General features: G+C 40.9%; 1 protein-coding gene across 1 annotated transcript in view; it reads left to right on the top strand.

Moving 5' to 3' along the window:
* The window catches only part of RYR2 (ryanodine receptor 2), a gene marked incomplete at both ends in the record, with an annotated part of 539514 nt that overhangs the window by 311563 nt on the left and 211014 nt on the right, over positions 1 to 16937 (top strand). Inside the window, 4 exons of the mRNA XM_080918509.1 lie at positions 940 to 1156; positions 3157 to 3261; positions 8227 to 8330; positions 15089 to 15172. Coding sequence (XP_080774635.1) covers positions 940 to 1156; positions 3157 to 3261; positions 8227 to 8330; positions 15089 to 15172 — 510 coding nt within the window. The remainder of the gene's footprint in view (positions 1 to 939; positions 1157 to 3156; positions 3262 to 8226; positions 8331 to 15088; positions 15173 to 16937) is intronic.

The raw sequence follows: 16937 nt of genomic DNA, 5'->3' as shown, positions 1-16937 counted from the left end.
AATGCTCCTTCAATAAAGCTCACATTTTATTTAATTGAACACAATGCACACAAAATCTTAGTAAGTATCTTGCTGTTGTTGAAATTGGCAAAGAATTGTAACTATGGTTACCTGCTTTCTTCAGCAAGCAGAGGTGACACTTAGGGCTTCTTTAAGGAATTTCCCTAGGAAGTCAGATTAAACATGGTAGCTGTTTTTTCCTCGCCATTGTCCAGATCCCATCATTTTAAGCACACAGATAGCTAGCTGTGTCTAGTCCTTGGGTGCCTTGGGACATGGAGTGACTGAAAACATGTCTTACATTCATAGAAATATGGCAATGCACATTCTATCACGAAACTGTTCTTTCTAGTCATCCAGAAGTGCTGGGTCCTCACTGACCTGTGAATACACTTAAACTAAGTTTTCTTCTTCAGCCATGATGATGCTCTTGTGTTTAACCTTTTATGGGGAGAGACTTTTAAAGTCCTAGATGATAAGACTATTGTGATATTGTATTAATTACTTTGCTGCTATTGTGATAAAATACTAAGACAAAAAGCAATGATCTGTTTATCTTGACTTAACAGTTCCAAAGGTTAGAGTTCACAATGACAGGCAAGACATGGTATAGAAAGGGAATGGTCACTTTTCCATCCTATATCAGAAACAGAGCCAGAATAGGAAGTGGGGTGAAGGTATAAACCCAAAAGCCTATCTCCAGTAATGCATTTCCTCCACCAAGGCTACACCTTCTAAGGGTTCCAAAACCTTCCCCAGACAGTCTCAGCTGCTAGGCACCATGTGTTTAGATGCATTCGGCTACAAGGGGCATTTTTCCTTTTAGCCATACTTGGGGAGTATGTGGCTTGTGACAAAGTTAGTTTTCTACTAGCAAATGTTACTAATATTCTCATATATATCAAAGATATAATTGATGTATATTTGCTTCCTTTGTAGGGTTCGTTTTTTGCTCGGGGGGAGACATGGGGAATTCAAGTTTCTCCCTCCACCCGGCTATGCAGCATGCTATGAAGCTGTTCTGCCCAAAGAAAAGTTGAAGGTGGAACACAGCCGAGAATATAAGCAAGAGAGGACATACACACGGGACCTGCTGGGGCCTACCGTGTCCCTGACCCAAGCTGCCTTCACACCTGTTCCTGTGGACACCAGCCAGGTACAGAAAGGGACACAGGTGGCTCCTGAATTGCAGGGGCTCTTGGCCTGTATTGCAGCCCACAGTAGGGCACCTTTAGCCAAGCAATGAACGGGTCTCCTAAATAATGCACCCCTCTTTGTTCTCCATTCGTATATTTCTACTCCGGGTAGAATAGTGTCTCAACCTACTGTGCTGCTTTTATAGTGTTCCACTGTGTCCCAGTGTTGAATGGTCTTTCTTAAGTCTCTGTTCTGGATAGTCTTGAAAGTTTTATTACAGCAGTTAAATGTTGGGGCTGGAGATGTAGCTCCCTAGGTAAAGGCACATGCCACCAAGGGTGACCTGAGTTCCGTCCTTGGTACCCACACAGAAGAAGGAAAGAACTAATTACTTCAAATTGTTCTACTACCTCCACATGCATGTCTGAATGTGCATGCATGTATGTACACACACACACACACACACACACACACACAACTCATACTTACATATACATGAAAGAGAAATACAAATAAAAATAAAAAATCATATCATTTAGTTTATAAATGTACATTATGCTTTTAAAAACTAAGTATAGTGATGTGATGGACTTGTTTGCAAACTAGATAACGTGACTTTGAGATGTAATAGCGTCAGGTGACTTAAAAGCTGAAGTAATGTACCACACATGAACTAATACTACACTGGCACACTAATTTTGGAACAGATATGTGTGATTTTTCAGTGCAGATGCATAGGTTTTAGTCTCCTTCCATATAGATACAGTTGTCATTATAGTGTTGAAGATATTTAAGTGACTTTTATTTTGTGTTAAAATTGAGGTTGTGGCTCCAGGTTGAAAATGTTCAGAGACCGACCTTACTTTGAGGACAATAGCTCCTTGCTAGTTGGGATGCATGGAATATTTGACCTAAGTTATTACCCATTACATCACAAACAGATGACCTTGGGGACAGCTCTGTGTGTGTGTGTGTGTGTGTGTGTGTGTGTGTCTGTGTGTGTGTGTGTGTGTGTGTGTGTGTGCGCGTGTGCACTCGCGAGAGAGAGTGTGGTATATGTAGCAATAGCCTAAGTTTGGTAAACCACTTTGGTGTTTATCAAGAGGCTCCTAAATGCTTTCTCCTTCTAGTAGGAAAGTGTAAGGGACAGCCTGCCCTGCTCCTTGAGCATATGTTGTTAACACACTGAAAGGGGCATAGCAGAGTTCCTGGTAAACCTGTCATGGTTGTCAGATGCCCATGATCACAGAGCCAGGGGATTATCTGTAGCCCGGACTTGCCCTACACTCAGGCCTGTAGACTGGGTTGCCTTATAGTGCTGGGGCTGGGGATTTCTTTCTCTGGCTGATGCACACGTGGTATTGGTCCACATGCACCTGCACCTCTCAGTTGTCTCCAGCAGTGCTCTTGAGGATTTTTCTGGACTAAGTACCCTGACACCAAGGAAATGTCACCAGTGGGCTGAAGCCAGGACAGCTCCTGAAAGGCTCTGAGGCTGGTTCTGGTTCATCTTTTCATTTTCTACTGTAAAATCACAAGGTGCAAGATTTTTTACAGAAGCCTGTGTGGCAGTCAGTGGGTTGTTATTGGCAACGGCCCATTGTTTTAGCTCTTTTTCCAGGTCATTCTGTTCCAGGTAGCAAATGAAGTCATGCTTAGCAAATAGTGAGAGCAGTGCTTCCAGTAAACCACTAAACCAACCAACCAATCAATCAATCAGTATCCAGTAATTGGTCTTTTCTACTTTATTGTACCTTACCCTGATCTCTTTGTCCATTCATTTACTCGCAATTCTAAATGTACACATACACACACATGCACACACGCATGTACCCAGGCACCCATGCACACATGCACACATGCATGCAACACGCACAAGCAAGGAAATAGCTGGTCTAGAACCCAGTGTTCCTGTTGTATCTTAATGCATGAGGCTTTCCTTCTGGTGCTGAGCTAGGCTTGTTGGCACGGTATCTTCCAGCATTTGTTTCTGATGAGGGTTTTCTCCTTCTCTTTCAGATTGTGTTGCCTCCTCACCTGGAAAGGATAAGAGAAAGACTGGCAGAGAATATCCACGAGCTCTGGGTTATGAATAAAATTGAGCTTGGCTGGCAGTATGGTCCGGTATATGATTTTGAAATTTACTCTCAGATTCTGTTCGTAAATCACTTGGAAAGATAACATTTTCTTGTTGAACCTGCTGTAGCGTGGCATGAATCAATAGAATTGATTTCTGGTTTTGAGGCATCTTGGCTCTGTCTGTCTTTTTAAGAAGCCAAAGGGGAATGCAGTAATGGCAGACTTCCTGACTCGAAAGATACTGGTGTACCGATTGAAAGTTTTACTTTAAAATCCAAGTTAAATATAGATAATGAGCCTTCATTTCTAAGCCAGAATACAGCAAAAGTTGAAATTAGAATGAAAATAAATATGTCATTTTCTTTTTTTTTCTCTGATATTCTCTTAGCCCAGAACATGCAGCAGTACAGACCTGTGGGCAGATGTTCACAGTTGGCTCCGTGATTTGAGGGCGGTGTGGCCAATAATAGTTGTATATGTTTCTAAATACTAAATGAGGATTTTGCTTTATAATTTGTCAGTAAAACTTTGCTTAAAATAAGCATATAATTATATGGCATCTCAGTTTGTGATAAATGTATTTTGGCAGGATCTTGTGCTACTGTGCTTTTAGAACATTGCTGTGGCAAGTATCCCAAAGACTGCCATGCTTTTCCATGATTGACTCAGAATGGAAATTGGTACATTCATCCATGACACATCAGTGTGTCATGTTGAGCCATGAATGGAGTATGTGATTATGGTTGGTAATCATGCTAACTGTTCATGTATGTGTAGTATTTTGTCCCTTGACTTAGACTCTCATGTAAAGACTATCAGCTTGGGCTGTTGTTACAGAGCACTGGACTCTGGCCATTGTTTCAGTCTCCCTGATGGGAGTCATGCAGAAAGTTTCTATAGTCATCTTAGCAGAAGCTACATACTTATGAGGAACAAACAGCTCATCAACTGGAGATTGCACTTTCTGTCTTCTACTTTACATAGTTTTTCTTTTTTACTTTTTTGAGAATATACTTAATCATTTTCCTTACTCTTTCCTTCCATATACCTCTTCTTGCTCTCTTTCAAATATGTAGCTCTTTTCCTATTAATTATGTATATATATATATATATATATATATATATATATATATATATATACATACACACATATGGAAAACATATGTGTGTATAAATTTGTTCCTAGATATAACCTGTGCAGTCTGTATAATGTTACCTGACTTTATGATTTTAAGGCTGACCATTTGGTATTGGGTAAGACTCTTTGTTCTGATCTCAGCACCCCTTAGTTGCCTATAGCTCTATAAACTCATATCAAACCCCCTGGTCTTCTGGCTCTTACAATCTTTGTGCCCCTTATTCTACAATGTTCCCTGAGCCTTACATGCACGTCTTTTGTAGATATAGCCATTGGGAGTGGACTCTAAAGCTCTGCATTTTGTTTGGTTGTGGTTTTCTGTAATGGTCTCCATCTGCTGCAAAAAAGTATTCTTGATAGAGGGTGAAGACTACACTTATCTGTGGGTATTGGGAGAAATGTTTAGATAAGTTGTTAAGGATTATATTGGTTTAGTAAAGCAGTGGTTGTAGGTTTTTCTTTAATATCCACGATGTTACTAGCACTGAGTAAGTAGTTAGCTAGGTTCCTAGTATCAGGCATGTTTTTTATCTTATTGTATAGATCTTGAGTCTAATTAAAGAGCTGTTGGTTACTACCAGTATATCTGTGTCACTTCTGTCCTGTAGGTTTATCAGACCATGCTAGTTGTTGATTTGTTTCATAGGTGTCATGGATGGCTACAATTGTTGGTGGCCTTTCTTTTTTGGAAATTTGCATGGTGCCTTCTGGTATCATGAAAGCTATTCTTTATGGAGGAGGCATACAGTTCAAGTCCTACTCATGAGTCTCTGGGCTGTGTTTCTGAAGTGCATGGTGTCTTCAGCAATAGACTTACTTTATACCTTTGGTGGACAGGGGGCAACCAAGGGCAGCAATAGGGTGTAACTTGGGAAAACTCTGGATAAATCTGCAACATGCTATACTAGCTCAGTTACCAGAGCCTGAGACTCTTAGATTTTTGTTTTTACTGTATAACTTCTGAAACTCAGTTCCAAATAAAGATTTCATCCCCCGCAAAAGAATGTTCAGATGTTGCTCAAACTGGTAAAGACTGATTCATTCTTTGGCTTTTTCATTCTTTGCTTGCGTTAGTTTTTGTGAGATGGTAGGAATTCACTGTGTGGCCTGAGCTGGCAGTGAACCTGGTGGTCATCTTTCTGCCTTAATTTCCCATTTTCTGGACTTACAGATGTGAGTCACCCACCTTGCTTGGCTTCATTAAAAGCCAAGGAAATAGATAAATGCTAAATATAAGACTGAACCACTGGCTGAAATCATCCGGGAGAAAGGTTATCAATGTGTTAGCTGCCAGAGGAACTATGGACAAAATTAGCCAAAAGTTTCAGTGTGAAATGAAGATGGGTATAGGCTTGGAAGATTAAATAAGAGTTTGTGCAAAAGACTAAACTAATTCCTGTGTAGCAGTAGCCGTTCACTGGGCCTGTGCTTAGACGAGATGGTTTTTCACAGGGTCATTAGATAACCTCAGACAAATGGTTTCCAGAAACTCCTACTTATGTGTCTTGTTTTAACAACAGAACAAAATAATTCTCACAACACTTTGGTTAAATCTAGTTCCATTTAACATCACATAGGCTCTTTCTGCTGCATGCCTTAGCCTCTTGAGTAGCTGAGATGATACACCTGAACCTGTAGGTTTGACTCTGTTTGGCTTTTGGGGACTTTGTATTTAGTTGAGCGACAGACATACAGCCTCAGGTTGAAAAAGAAATATGTAGATTCTCCTTTTAGAGATCAAAGAAGGCTTCTAGGTGAATTCAAATATTAGTGGCACAGGAAATAATTTGGCAAGCAGAGATCAGGGTTATGGTCTAGGCAGAGACTCAGCATGTGTCAAAGGAGGTAGAAGAAGAAATGGAACATTTCCAGTGACCTTCCAGTGGCATAGTGTGATCACAGGTTAGAGACCCAAAGGGCCATAGTACAGAGAAAGAAAAGTGAGTCTGACCACGAGGACAGAAGGCATGTGACACAGAGCCTTGATCACAGTGTGATTTTATTTTATAGGGTGCTAACGTGGTAAGAGGTGACATGCTTTTGTCCCTGCACTGAGGCCCACTGAACTCTGATGGTATACAAGCATGAGACTAGTGTGGCAGGAGCAGAGAGGTGAATCAGGTATTGGAGGAGAGATGGGTTTCTGATACCATGGTGCATAGATGGGGGTGCTGATACATTGCAGGCATGTTCCCAAAGTCAAGAACAGGAGAAGGAAGGGATCGATAAGGTGACACTCATTCTCTTCACCTGGAAAGCATGGCAGTGCTGTCTCTTCCCTGTAGAGAAGCAGAAGGAGACTACACAAACAGGGGATTGTGTAAGGCTAATTCATCTTTGCCTTCATGCTTAGAACTTAGGACTCAAGAATTGGTTCAGTTTTAGGACTCAGTTCAGTTTTGTAACTCTGCCTCATTTGCAATTCCCACTCATTTCTAATGATCCAGAGAAGGAAAGGAATAAAGTCCTGATTTCTAACTTGGCTCTACAAAAAGGAAAACCCATCATGTTTGCACACCTTTTCAGTGGTGTTTATAGAACCCTGTAATTATTCCCATAGAGTAATTTGTTCCCTCGCAGCTTATGGCTGTCATCAAGGTGCCACCAGGGCAGGGGTGCCTGTGTAATTTAGGTCTTTACAAAGATTACGAAAATTTAGTTACCAAACCAAGAATAGAAGACATCTTCCTTAATTAATTCCTTCCTGCAATCTAGAATGTCATGTGACCATTAATTCACTTGGCTCTTACCTTTGGATTTTACATTTTTGGATTCAATCACATGTAGTTAAAAAAAAAATCTGAAAAAAAAAAAACAACAATTCCCATCGGTGGTAACTTTGAGTTGTTCATGTGTGGGAAGCCATGCAGAGGTGACTTAAAACATGTTCAGGGAAGAGATACGAACATTTCCATCTCAGAGAAGACATTTGAGCATCCATGGGTAATTTTGGATCTGGGTTTTAGCAAGCTTGATAAGATCCTCTACCCAGATCCCAGTGGACATCAAGAAACATTGGCAAAGATTCCTGTGAAGAAAGTCTTTACTGTGCTAATCAATCTGTTAGGGTCAGGAGTTCATTTGTGATCTCAGAAGGTTATTATGAAGGCCAGGATGAACAACCAAAACTGCCTCAGAGTTTGTGTGTGTCCAGTCATGTTGCTTCTTTATGTCACTGAGAAGATTAATTCTAGATGGAAAAAGGACTACTAAGTAAATCTAATGTCACTGCCATATCGTCTCATAAAGTTCATTTCCATGTTAATGCCATGTGTCAGAGGCATGGATATTATCCAAGGGCTAGGATGCCTTTTGTTTTCTAGTAAAAGGAGATAAATAATAAGTCAAGTAAAGATCTACTCTTCTAGGCATAGTGTTGCAGGCCTGCAATCCCAGCAAACAGGAGGCTAAGGCAGGAGGATCCTCTCTGAGCTACCTAGTGAATTCCAGGCTGGTCTGGGCTACGAAGCAACTCCTCCCTCCCAAATGATCTAATTTATTTCCACATGATATTATGCACAATTAACAAAATAGTCAGTAGGGCCAGTGGGCAGATTACTACATTAGGAAGGCAGATGGGGTAAACTTCATTGAAAAAAACAAGGGAGATTTGAGCAGATCCTGGAAGAAGCCTAGTAAGTATGCTCATGGAGTCATAGATCCAGCATGGCAGAATGTGGGAGCTGATAACAAAGCCATGCCAACAGGGACAGAGTAGGAAGTGTAGATCATGCCAGCCCTTCAATAGACATTTGAAGATTCCACGAGCTTCCCAGCGCCAGCTGTCAGGGACTTCTACCTCCCCATTTGTCTTCACACAGCCATGTTTCACACCAGAGGGTCCTCAATTCTGACTTCCATTCTTGTTTCAGGTTAGAGATGACAACAAGAGACAGCACCCGTGTCTGGTGGAGTTTTGCAAGCTTCCGGAACAGGAACGCAACTACAATTTGCAGATGTCGCTTGAAACCCTCAAGTGAGTGCCTCTGTATTTTATAAAGTTCAAGTTGCCAAGTACTGACATTATCACTTTGATTCTGCTGGGAAGCTATTGCTACTGTAGAAAGTTCTATGAAGCACAAGTGGACTGGATCAATATTTGTTGTGAATTTGGCTTTGAGTTGGTTTTGTTTCTTTGCTCATACATGGCTCTAGCATTCTTTGATGATTGGATTTTTCTAATCTATTTATTACTTTATCTATCATCTATCTGTCTGTCTGTCTATCTATTTAGCTATCTATCTACCTACCTATCTATCTACTTATCTATCTATCATCGCTTTTCAAATTCAAACTTACTTATCAGTGGGGTATTTACAATGTTCCTAAGAGGGCAAGTCTTATTTTACTTAGTAGGATAGGGTGTTCTCTTCCTCTGTAGGATGAATTTGGATAGTCAGAAGCTCTGTTCCAGGTCTTGATTAGAGGGTCAGGAACTGAGCTGGTCAGATCTGACATCCTGCCTGGGTCTGCACCATGAGGTGGAGACTAGAGAATTCCCTGTGGGCCTAACTCTGAACCACTTGGCATTCTTCCCTGGGTCCTCAGAAAGTTCACACAGGCCTACAGGTCTTAACCTGGTTCAGATCTGGTCCTACCCTGGGTCCATGGTTTCTAGTGAAGGCCCTGTGATGTTGTAGTCCCTTTTATTTTTATGTATTTTTGTTGTACCTCAGTATTTCCCAAAGGGAAGCCTGTGATTGCTTAAGGAAATTAAAGAGTTCTAGAATTTAACTACACTTCTTGGACTTGGAACTAGAGACTGGGCTAGTCACAAACCTTTATAGGTCTGTGCCGATTTTAGATATGAAAATTAAGTGACTGAAAATATTCATGACAATTTAAAGGAGAAACTTTCACAAATGTAACAACTTAAAAATAGAGGCACATACAATATACATCTTGATTTAAATGCTTTTTAAATAACAGTTTTTATCTTACTTAGTTACCACAGCATCAGACTGATGAAATAGAAACAAAGAGAAAGTTAGCCCTTCATCACAGTTATCTTAAAGAGCACTGAATTAATGTTTTTAGGAGAGTTACTTATAGGAGTTTAACCAGACTTTCATTTTTGATGATGGATTTTCATAAAGGGAGCTGTATAGTATATGTGTGTGCATCTCTGAATACACAACCACACACACACACACACACACACACACACACACACACACACACACACACCAGAGTTTACTACCAGCGTCTTCCTGAAGTACTTGCCACCTTTTTTACTGAGACCATCTTTCACTGAACCTAGAACTCACCAAATTCAACTAGACCGGCTGGATAGCAAGCCCCAAAGATCTTCTCCCTCTCTGTCTCTTTGGTGCTGTGTTTACAGACATGCACTGCCACACTGGCCTTTTAAAAGATGGGTTCTGAGTATCCCAAAGCAAGCACTGGACTCTGAGCCATATCTCTGTTACATTTTTATTTTTTTTGTTACATTGCCAGTAGAGATTTGGAATATGCCATTTTCCTGTGAATAGTGTAGCTGGGGTGGAGTAAGGGATATACTTTCAGATTTTATTTTAAAGTTTTTTTTAATTGTGTACCTTTTATTATTATTTGTAGTCCATGTATATGTGTGTGTGTGTGTGTGTGTGTGTGTGTGTGTGCCCTTGTGAAAGTATGTGTATACCTGTGCAGGCTAGGAGAGGTGTCAGATCCCTTGCGGCTGGAGTTATACTATAGGTGATAGTGAGATGCCCGACACAGGTCTTGGGAACTGAATTCGAATCCTCTAGGAGAACAGCAATTGTTTTTTTTTTTTTTTAAAAAAAAACTTTATTTTAAAAAACAAAGATAAATGTACAGGTTTTTAAGCATTTTTGCATAAAAGTATGCAGACACATTTTTATAAGGTTGTAGTTAAGTATTTGTGGGTACCTATACATACAGAAATGTATATATGTAACAATAATATAGGAAAAGAGGTTATTAATTTGAGGAGATAGGAGAGAAACTGGGAGGGGCTGTAGGAAAAAAGGGGGATGTGATACAGTTCTATTTTAATTAAAATATATTCTTTTTTTTCCTTTTTTCTTGATATTCACACAGTCTGTGGGTTGTTTCTTGAGTGTTCAGGGCTCTCTGGGGTTAGTATCCCATTATCAGTGACTGCATGTTATGTCTGTTCTTTTGTGACTGGGTTATCTCACTCAGGATGATATTCTCTAGATGCATCCATTTTCTTGAGAATTTCGTTCGGCCATTGTTTCTGATGGCTGAGTAGTACTCCATTGTGTAAATGTACCACAATTTTTGTATCCATTCATCTACTGTAGGACATCTGGGTTCTCTCCAGCTTCTGGCTATTATAAATAGAGCTGCAATGAATATTGTGGTGCATGTTTCTTTGTTGTATGTTGGAATATCTCTGGGGTAAATGCCCAGAAGTGGAATAGATGGATCTTCAGGTAGTACTATGTCCATTTTTCTGAGGAACCACCATATTGATTTCCAGAGTGGTTGTATCAGTTTACAACCCCACCAGCAGTGGAGAAGTGTTCCTCTTTCTCCACATCCTCGCCAGCATCTATTGTTATCTGAGTTTTGGATCTTGGCCAATCTGACTGGTGTAAAGTTGAATCTCAGAGTTGTTTTGATTTGCATTTCCCTGATGGCTAAGGATGTTGAGTACTTTCTTAGATGTTTCTCAGCCATTCGATATTCCTCAATTGAGAAATTTTTGTTTAAGTCTGTACCCCATTTTTTAATGGGGTTGTTTGATTCTCTGGTATCTCACTTTTTGAGTTCTTTGTATACCTTGGATATTAGGCCTCTATCTGATGTGAGGTTACAGCAAGTGTTTTTAAGTGTGGAGCTATGTCTCCAACCCCAGTTTCTCCCACTCATCTTCATATCTATCCTTAGTGCTTTATATAACTAGTTTCAAATTAGTCCCTTATCTTAACATGCGTCTGTATCTGTCCTTTGTTTCCTGTTTGCTAGGAGCAAGGAGTAGTTCACACTGAAGCTGCTTACCCCAGGCTCAGAGTATAAAACTCTATTCTAGGCTAGAGCTCAGGGCATGCCACATATCACCAATGTGGTTTGATGTTGAAATAGACACATTAGTGAGTGACCTTAGGGTTAGTTGGTCACTTCCTGGAAGGGGTGTGTGTACCATAGGTCAGTGAAGAAGCCATTGAAGGCAGACTGTGACCAGGATGGTTGAGCTCAGGAAAATAATCTGTGTCACCATGAGCAGCTCTGGCACTCGGCAGCTTTGGCCTTGGTTTGTAGTCATGATATAGCATTCGTACATTTTGTTCCATAGTTCATGGTGGCTTGTTATTTCCCTGTATTTTACAGTATAATTTAGTTAAATTTGCTATGTATCCCTTGTCACTTTAACAATTGATGGCGAGGCCTGCTGAGTGTAAAAATGTGCAGATTTGCATGGAGTGTGCTAAACCTCTGACTGCTGTGTATAATCTAATCTCCTTTGTAACAGCTCCTGGTGGCTGGTTTGATGAACCAGTAGACGCCTGTGTGTAGTGTTTTTCCCTGAAGGGAATGCTAATGATTCTGCTCATGAGTTGATTCTGAACATATCCCTTATTGCAGCTCACAGTTAGCTTGGGTTCATGTATAGGGTTTCTTTAGAAGTCAGAGTAAAGGGGAAAAAGCTTGCTTCTACATACATTTATACTCTCAGGCATAGGAGGTTCTTGGAATACATGCATGTATACCACACACTCAGAGAGAGAGAGAAAGAGAGAGGGGGAGAGGGGAGGGGAGGAGAGGAACACACATACACTTAAACACATACACATGAGACACATACACACAGAGGCAGATGGAAAGAGACACAGATTCACTGGTATACCGGGAGACAGACAGACAGACAGACACACACACACACACACACAAACACATAGAGGTAGACAGAAAGAGTCATAGAAATATTCATATACAGGGACATGGGGACATGGAGAAATACTCAGATACAGAAAGATACGTAGACAGAGAGACACACTGGGTTGGGAGTGTACGCAGTTGGAATGGGCTACCCCACAGAATCAAAGAGTAATGCTCAGAGTCTGGTGGATTCTTCTTGAAACACAGTTCTTGGCTGGATGGGGGTGGGAGTGCTGGGGGGTTCAGTCTTGTGCTTTAACATGGTCCAAAATCAGTCTATTTAAATTTTGTTCACAGTCAAAAAACACCTTCGTGGAATGATCTGGAATAATGTTTGACAATCATTTTGTATAATGTGACTCACTGGAGTTAACACACAGAACTGATGAGTCAATACACAAGAGACATTACTGAGCTTGGAATAGATGTCAGACTTGCCCAGGGCTTCTTTTTACCGGCAGCCTACAAATGCCCATCTTGTCGGTCAGCTCTGCTCTTCCCACCACATATATCCACATGGCTGTGGATATGTGTTGTCTGCCTGGAGTATTTTCCTTCTTATCTAACCCATTATACCAATGAAGCCCAATTTCGAGGTATTAGTTATTCCTATTATAATAGATCTCAAAGTTATTATAAAAATATATAGCTTGCCATAGTTATAACTTTATCTCTTTTTTTTACTGAAATCCTTTTTGCATCCACACTCTGAGAGCTGCAAGAGTTCTGTACCTTGGAGTGTGCCTCATTCACTGTGGATCCCCACTGCCCAGAGTCTTTGTTCTGGGCCTGTGACAGTCTGTTCTCTGTGTGAGATGAAGCCACACTTTCTCTAGGAAGTGTTTGCTGGGAAGAGGATTAAAAGGCTGCGTAAATCTCTGCTGAGAAGGTCATAGAGCCCATAGGAAAGGGCTGGAGAGATGGCACAGTAATTACGGATACATACTTCTCCTATAGACAATCCCCAACCTCCTGTCCATCCAGTTCTAAGAACTGTGCTCATGTGGAAAAGCTACACATAGATGTGTAGTTAAAGCAAAATTATAAAAAAGAAAGCCCATTAGAAGATGACATACACCAACTGAATTTTCCTAACTGGGCTAGGGACCTTTGCTATCACCATTGATGTGATGTTGTCAGTATAGACTCACAGTCCCTACCTTTTCGAAGTGTAATGCTGAGGTACCAATTTTCCTTGCTAGGAGCATAAGAGCTCTTAAAATTCATACAGGAGGTACATCCTCATGTGCACCAGTTTAGGAATTACATTATAATCAGATTTCTTGGTGGACATGTACTCACAGGCTGATTACCTAAATTTAAACTAAATCTAAATATTATTGTCTTAGCTGGCTTTGGCATTCCCAGCTGAAGGGTTCCTATCTATTTCTCTGCACATTTAATCAATCCCAAGACCTGGATCATAAGTCTCCGGTGTCCACTGCACAGGACTCGGTGCTTAGGCATTTAACAAATACTTACTGAGTGGACTGGGCAGAGGACAGTGGTCAACACTCTCTGCTTCAGGTCACTGTTATTGAATAAATACAACTCAGATTCACTCCTTTTGACAATTTTCTGTTCTTCTGTTGCTGCTGAGCTTTGTTCTAGTTGTTAATTTTTAAAAAATTTTTATTAATAATGTGTCTCCACTCACCCGTCCAGCCATGCAGTTATATCTAGATGACTAGATAAGACATGTGGGCAGACATCATGTATGTGTATGTCTAGATCAAGGGATGGATCAGCCAGTCATGGGTTCTCGTATGTATGTATTTAATGTATTCATTGTAGCGTTGTTTGAAACGAAGAGGGAAAATTACCTTGAAAGTCTGTAAAAAGGAAATAGGTTAAGACATCTTGATAGTTCCAACCACAACAAGTAACCTTCAGCAATGAAACGGCCCAGCATTTAAAAGCACTTGCCACCAAACCTGACAAATGGTATTTGATCCCCAGGATCTACATAGGGGAAAGAGAAAACTGACTCCCACAAGTTTTTTGTTTTGTTTTGTTGTTGTTGTTTTTTTACTGACCTCTATGCATATGTATGTCCCTCAAGACAAACAAACAAGCATACAAAATATTTAAAAATAACAAACAATAAATAGGTCTGGAGAGATAGTTCAGCTTTTAAGAGAGATAGGTGCTTTTGTAGAGGATCCAGGTTCAGTTCTAAGCATCCAAGTGGCAAGTTACAGTCATTCACAACTCCACTTTCAGGGAATTTGATATCTCCTCTGACCTCCACAGTCATCAAACACGCACACAGAACACTTACATGCATTAAGATAGGTCACTTACACACACAAAATAAATCTAAAAAAAAAATGTAAAGTATAATAGGTAAGTCTCTTTGGGGATTTAAAAGTAATCAGCTTTATGGGAGAGAGCAATGCCAGGAAGGTTGTAGAAGGACATGGAAATACCAGATTACAGAGAAATAGCTCCTGCATATACTCATTGGGGTAAAAGGTAGAACACAGTAGTGCCAGTCCTCATGAGGAAACCTAGGTATCTGATTTGCTGTATGTGGAGAACTACCTCAGGACCGCATAGAGGAACTGGAAATGCTGGGTGTTTAGAGACAAAAACAGTTATTAGAGAAGGCTAAGTATGTGTATGTTGGGGAGGGGGTGGTCAGCTTTCTAGTGCTAAGAGTTTGAGCCATTCCAATGTTCAGTCTTTCTCTTTACCTGGGAGTAAACGTGTGGATATGTGTTTACTTTACCTTTGGAAGGAGAGCCTTGCCCTCTTCTTGTGAGGTGGATGATGTGGTGTAACTCCTGCATGGCCTTACTCTGGATGTGTTTGGATGTAGGGACTTGGTTCTTCAGGCTCACTTCTGATGTTGTTGTTTTCCAGGACTTTGCTGGCATTAGGATGTCACGTGGGTATAGCAGATGAACACGCCGAGGAGAAGGTGAAGAAAATGAAGCTGCCTAAGAAGTAAGTTGAATGGCTTGCCTGTACCTGGTAACGGATGTGTGTATCTTCAGCACACTGGAATGAACATTGGAGGAGACAGACAGGCCCGTGCTCTTGGCTATGCAGTGAAGATTCCAAAATTGAAACAGACTGAGGAGACCGCTTAGTCGTCAAAACACTTGCCTTCAAGTGTGTAGTTAGGAGTGTGGATCCTTCTAAATACCCATTGGTCATGATGATCTTCCTTGTTATTTTAGCCTGAGAAGGTAGACAGGGTCTCTTGAACAAGCTGGCTATCAAGACTTGTCATATGGGTAGTGAACTCTTATTTTTATTGAGAGACCCTGCCTGCCTCACTCAGTGAGCAAAATGAACAAGGAATGGAGGATGATTCTGGGCATCAATCTTGGGTGTCCACATGCTTACAAACAAATGTTCATGCGTATACATGCACAAGTGCTGTCTGTACACATAGAGAAACATATGCCCACATGTACACCACATGTGTGCATAGTGTGTATGGGTGTGTGTGTGTATGTTTGCATGTTCATGTGTGTGGTGCATGTTCATGCATGGATATAGGACAGCCTTTCTGCCTTCTCTCTCTGGTACTGCGTACATCAGACCAGCTGGCTCGTGAACTCTTGGAGACTCTTCCTGTCTATATCTCATCTTCCACTAGGGAACACTGGAAACACAGACACTTACATTCTATACCTGGCTTTCACCAGGTTCTTGGGGGATTCTAAACATGGCCCATTGGCTTGTACTTTTACCCACTGAGCCATTTCCCCAGCACCTTGTGTTTGTGTTTTGAAGTGACACCTTATACACGTTTCTTATGTATGTCATGGAAATAGATCTATGGTGTCCAGGCATTTAAGTCACAATCTCCTGGAAATTGTTGTTTCCATTTTCCCTTAAGACTTCATCTCCATTCCCTCTGCACACACTGCACTGTGTTCTCCGGCCTCTCTTTGAAAAGGCGCTGTCTGCTGAGTGTTCTTAGTGATGTCTTTCCCTCTTTTAACCATCCTATGTCTTGACTCAAGATTGCCAAGGAGTAAAGGAAAAACCCCGAGTATCAAGGAACCAAGGTCAGGGGCGCTTCCCCACATCGAAACTTACCTTAAAAGAAGCACAAATAAATGAAATAGCCGAAGAAATGTATGCCTTGACATTCCCCATTCTAATTTCTGTTTCAGATTAGTTCTGCTCTAGTTGTTTTTGGAGGGTGTTGTTTCAGTATTCTCTATACCCTTTCCACGAGAATGCCAGCCAAGTGTTCATTTCTAGATATGCTTCCAGCAAGACATGCTGTTCCCTCTTCACTGCGCAGTCATGTGGAGTGTCCCTGTTTGTTTCAAGGCCCTGACAGGGCTGATTTGCTCCTGAAATTTAGAGCTAAAACCCATTTAAGCCAGACTTCATCTTTTCATGTACACTGTGTTCACCACACAGTGACTTTCCATCTTCATTCAACTTCATTCATACTAAGCAGGGTGAGGGTGGCTGGGAAACACTGGGACTCTCTGAGTGTTACGGGTGGTCTGCCATGCTTTGGCCACCACACTTTAGTTGCTCTCTTTTAGGCTCACTTACAATAGCCCCTTAGAAAGTCTATGGATCCTTTGGGAATAGAGTATTTTTTTTTTGTACTTGTTATTTGTATGTTCAGTGGTTTGATGCAAGTAGAATGGGAAGTTCAGCAGGATTTGTCTGGTTTGCTTCTGTTCTCTTTTTCACCGTGTATTTTAAAAAGAAACTCTAAAGAAAACAATGCCCG

This window comes from Micromys minutus, assembly GCF_963924665.1.
Source record: "Micromys minutus genome assembly, chromosome: 6".
Lineage (NCBI taxonomy): Eukaryota > Metazoa > Chordata > Mammalia > Rodentia > Muridae > Micromys > Micromys minutus.
The sequence above is the reverse complement of the archived record's forward strand: the minus strand, read 5'-3'. Positions and strand labels throughout refer to the sequence as shown.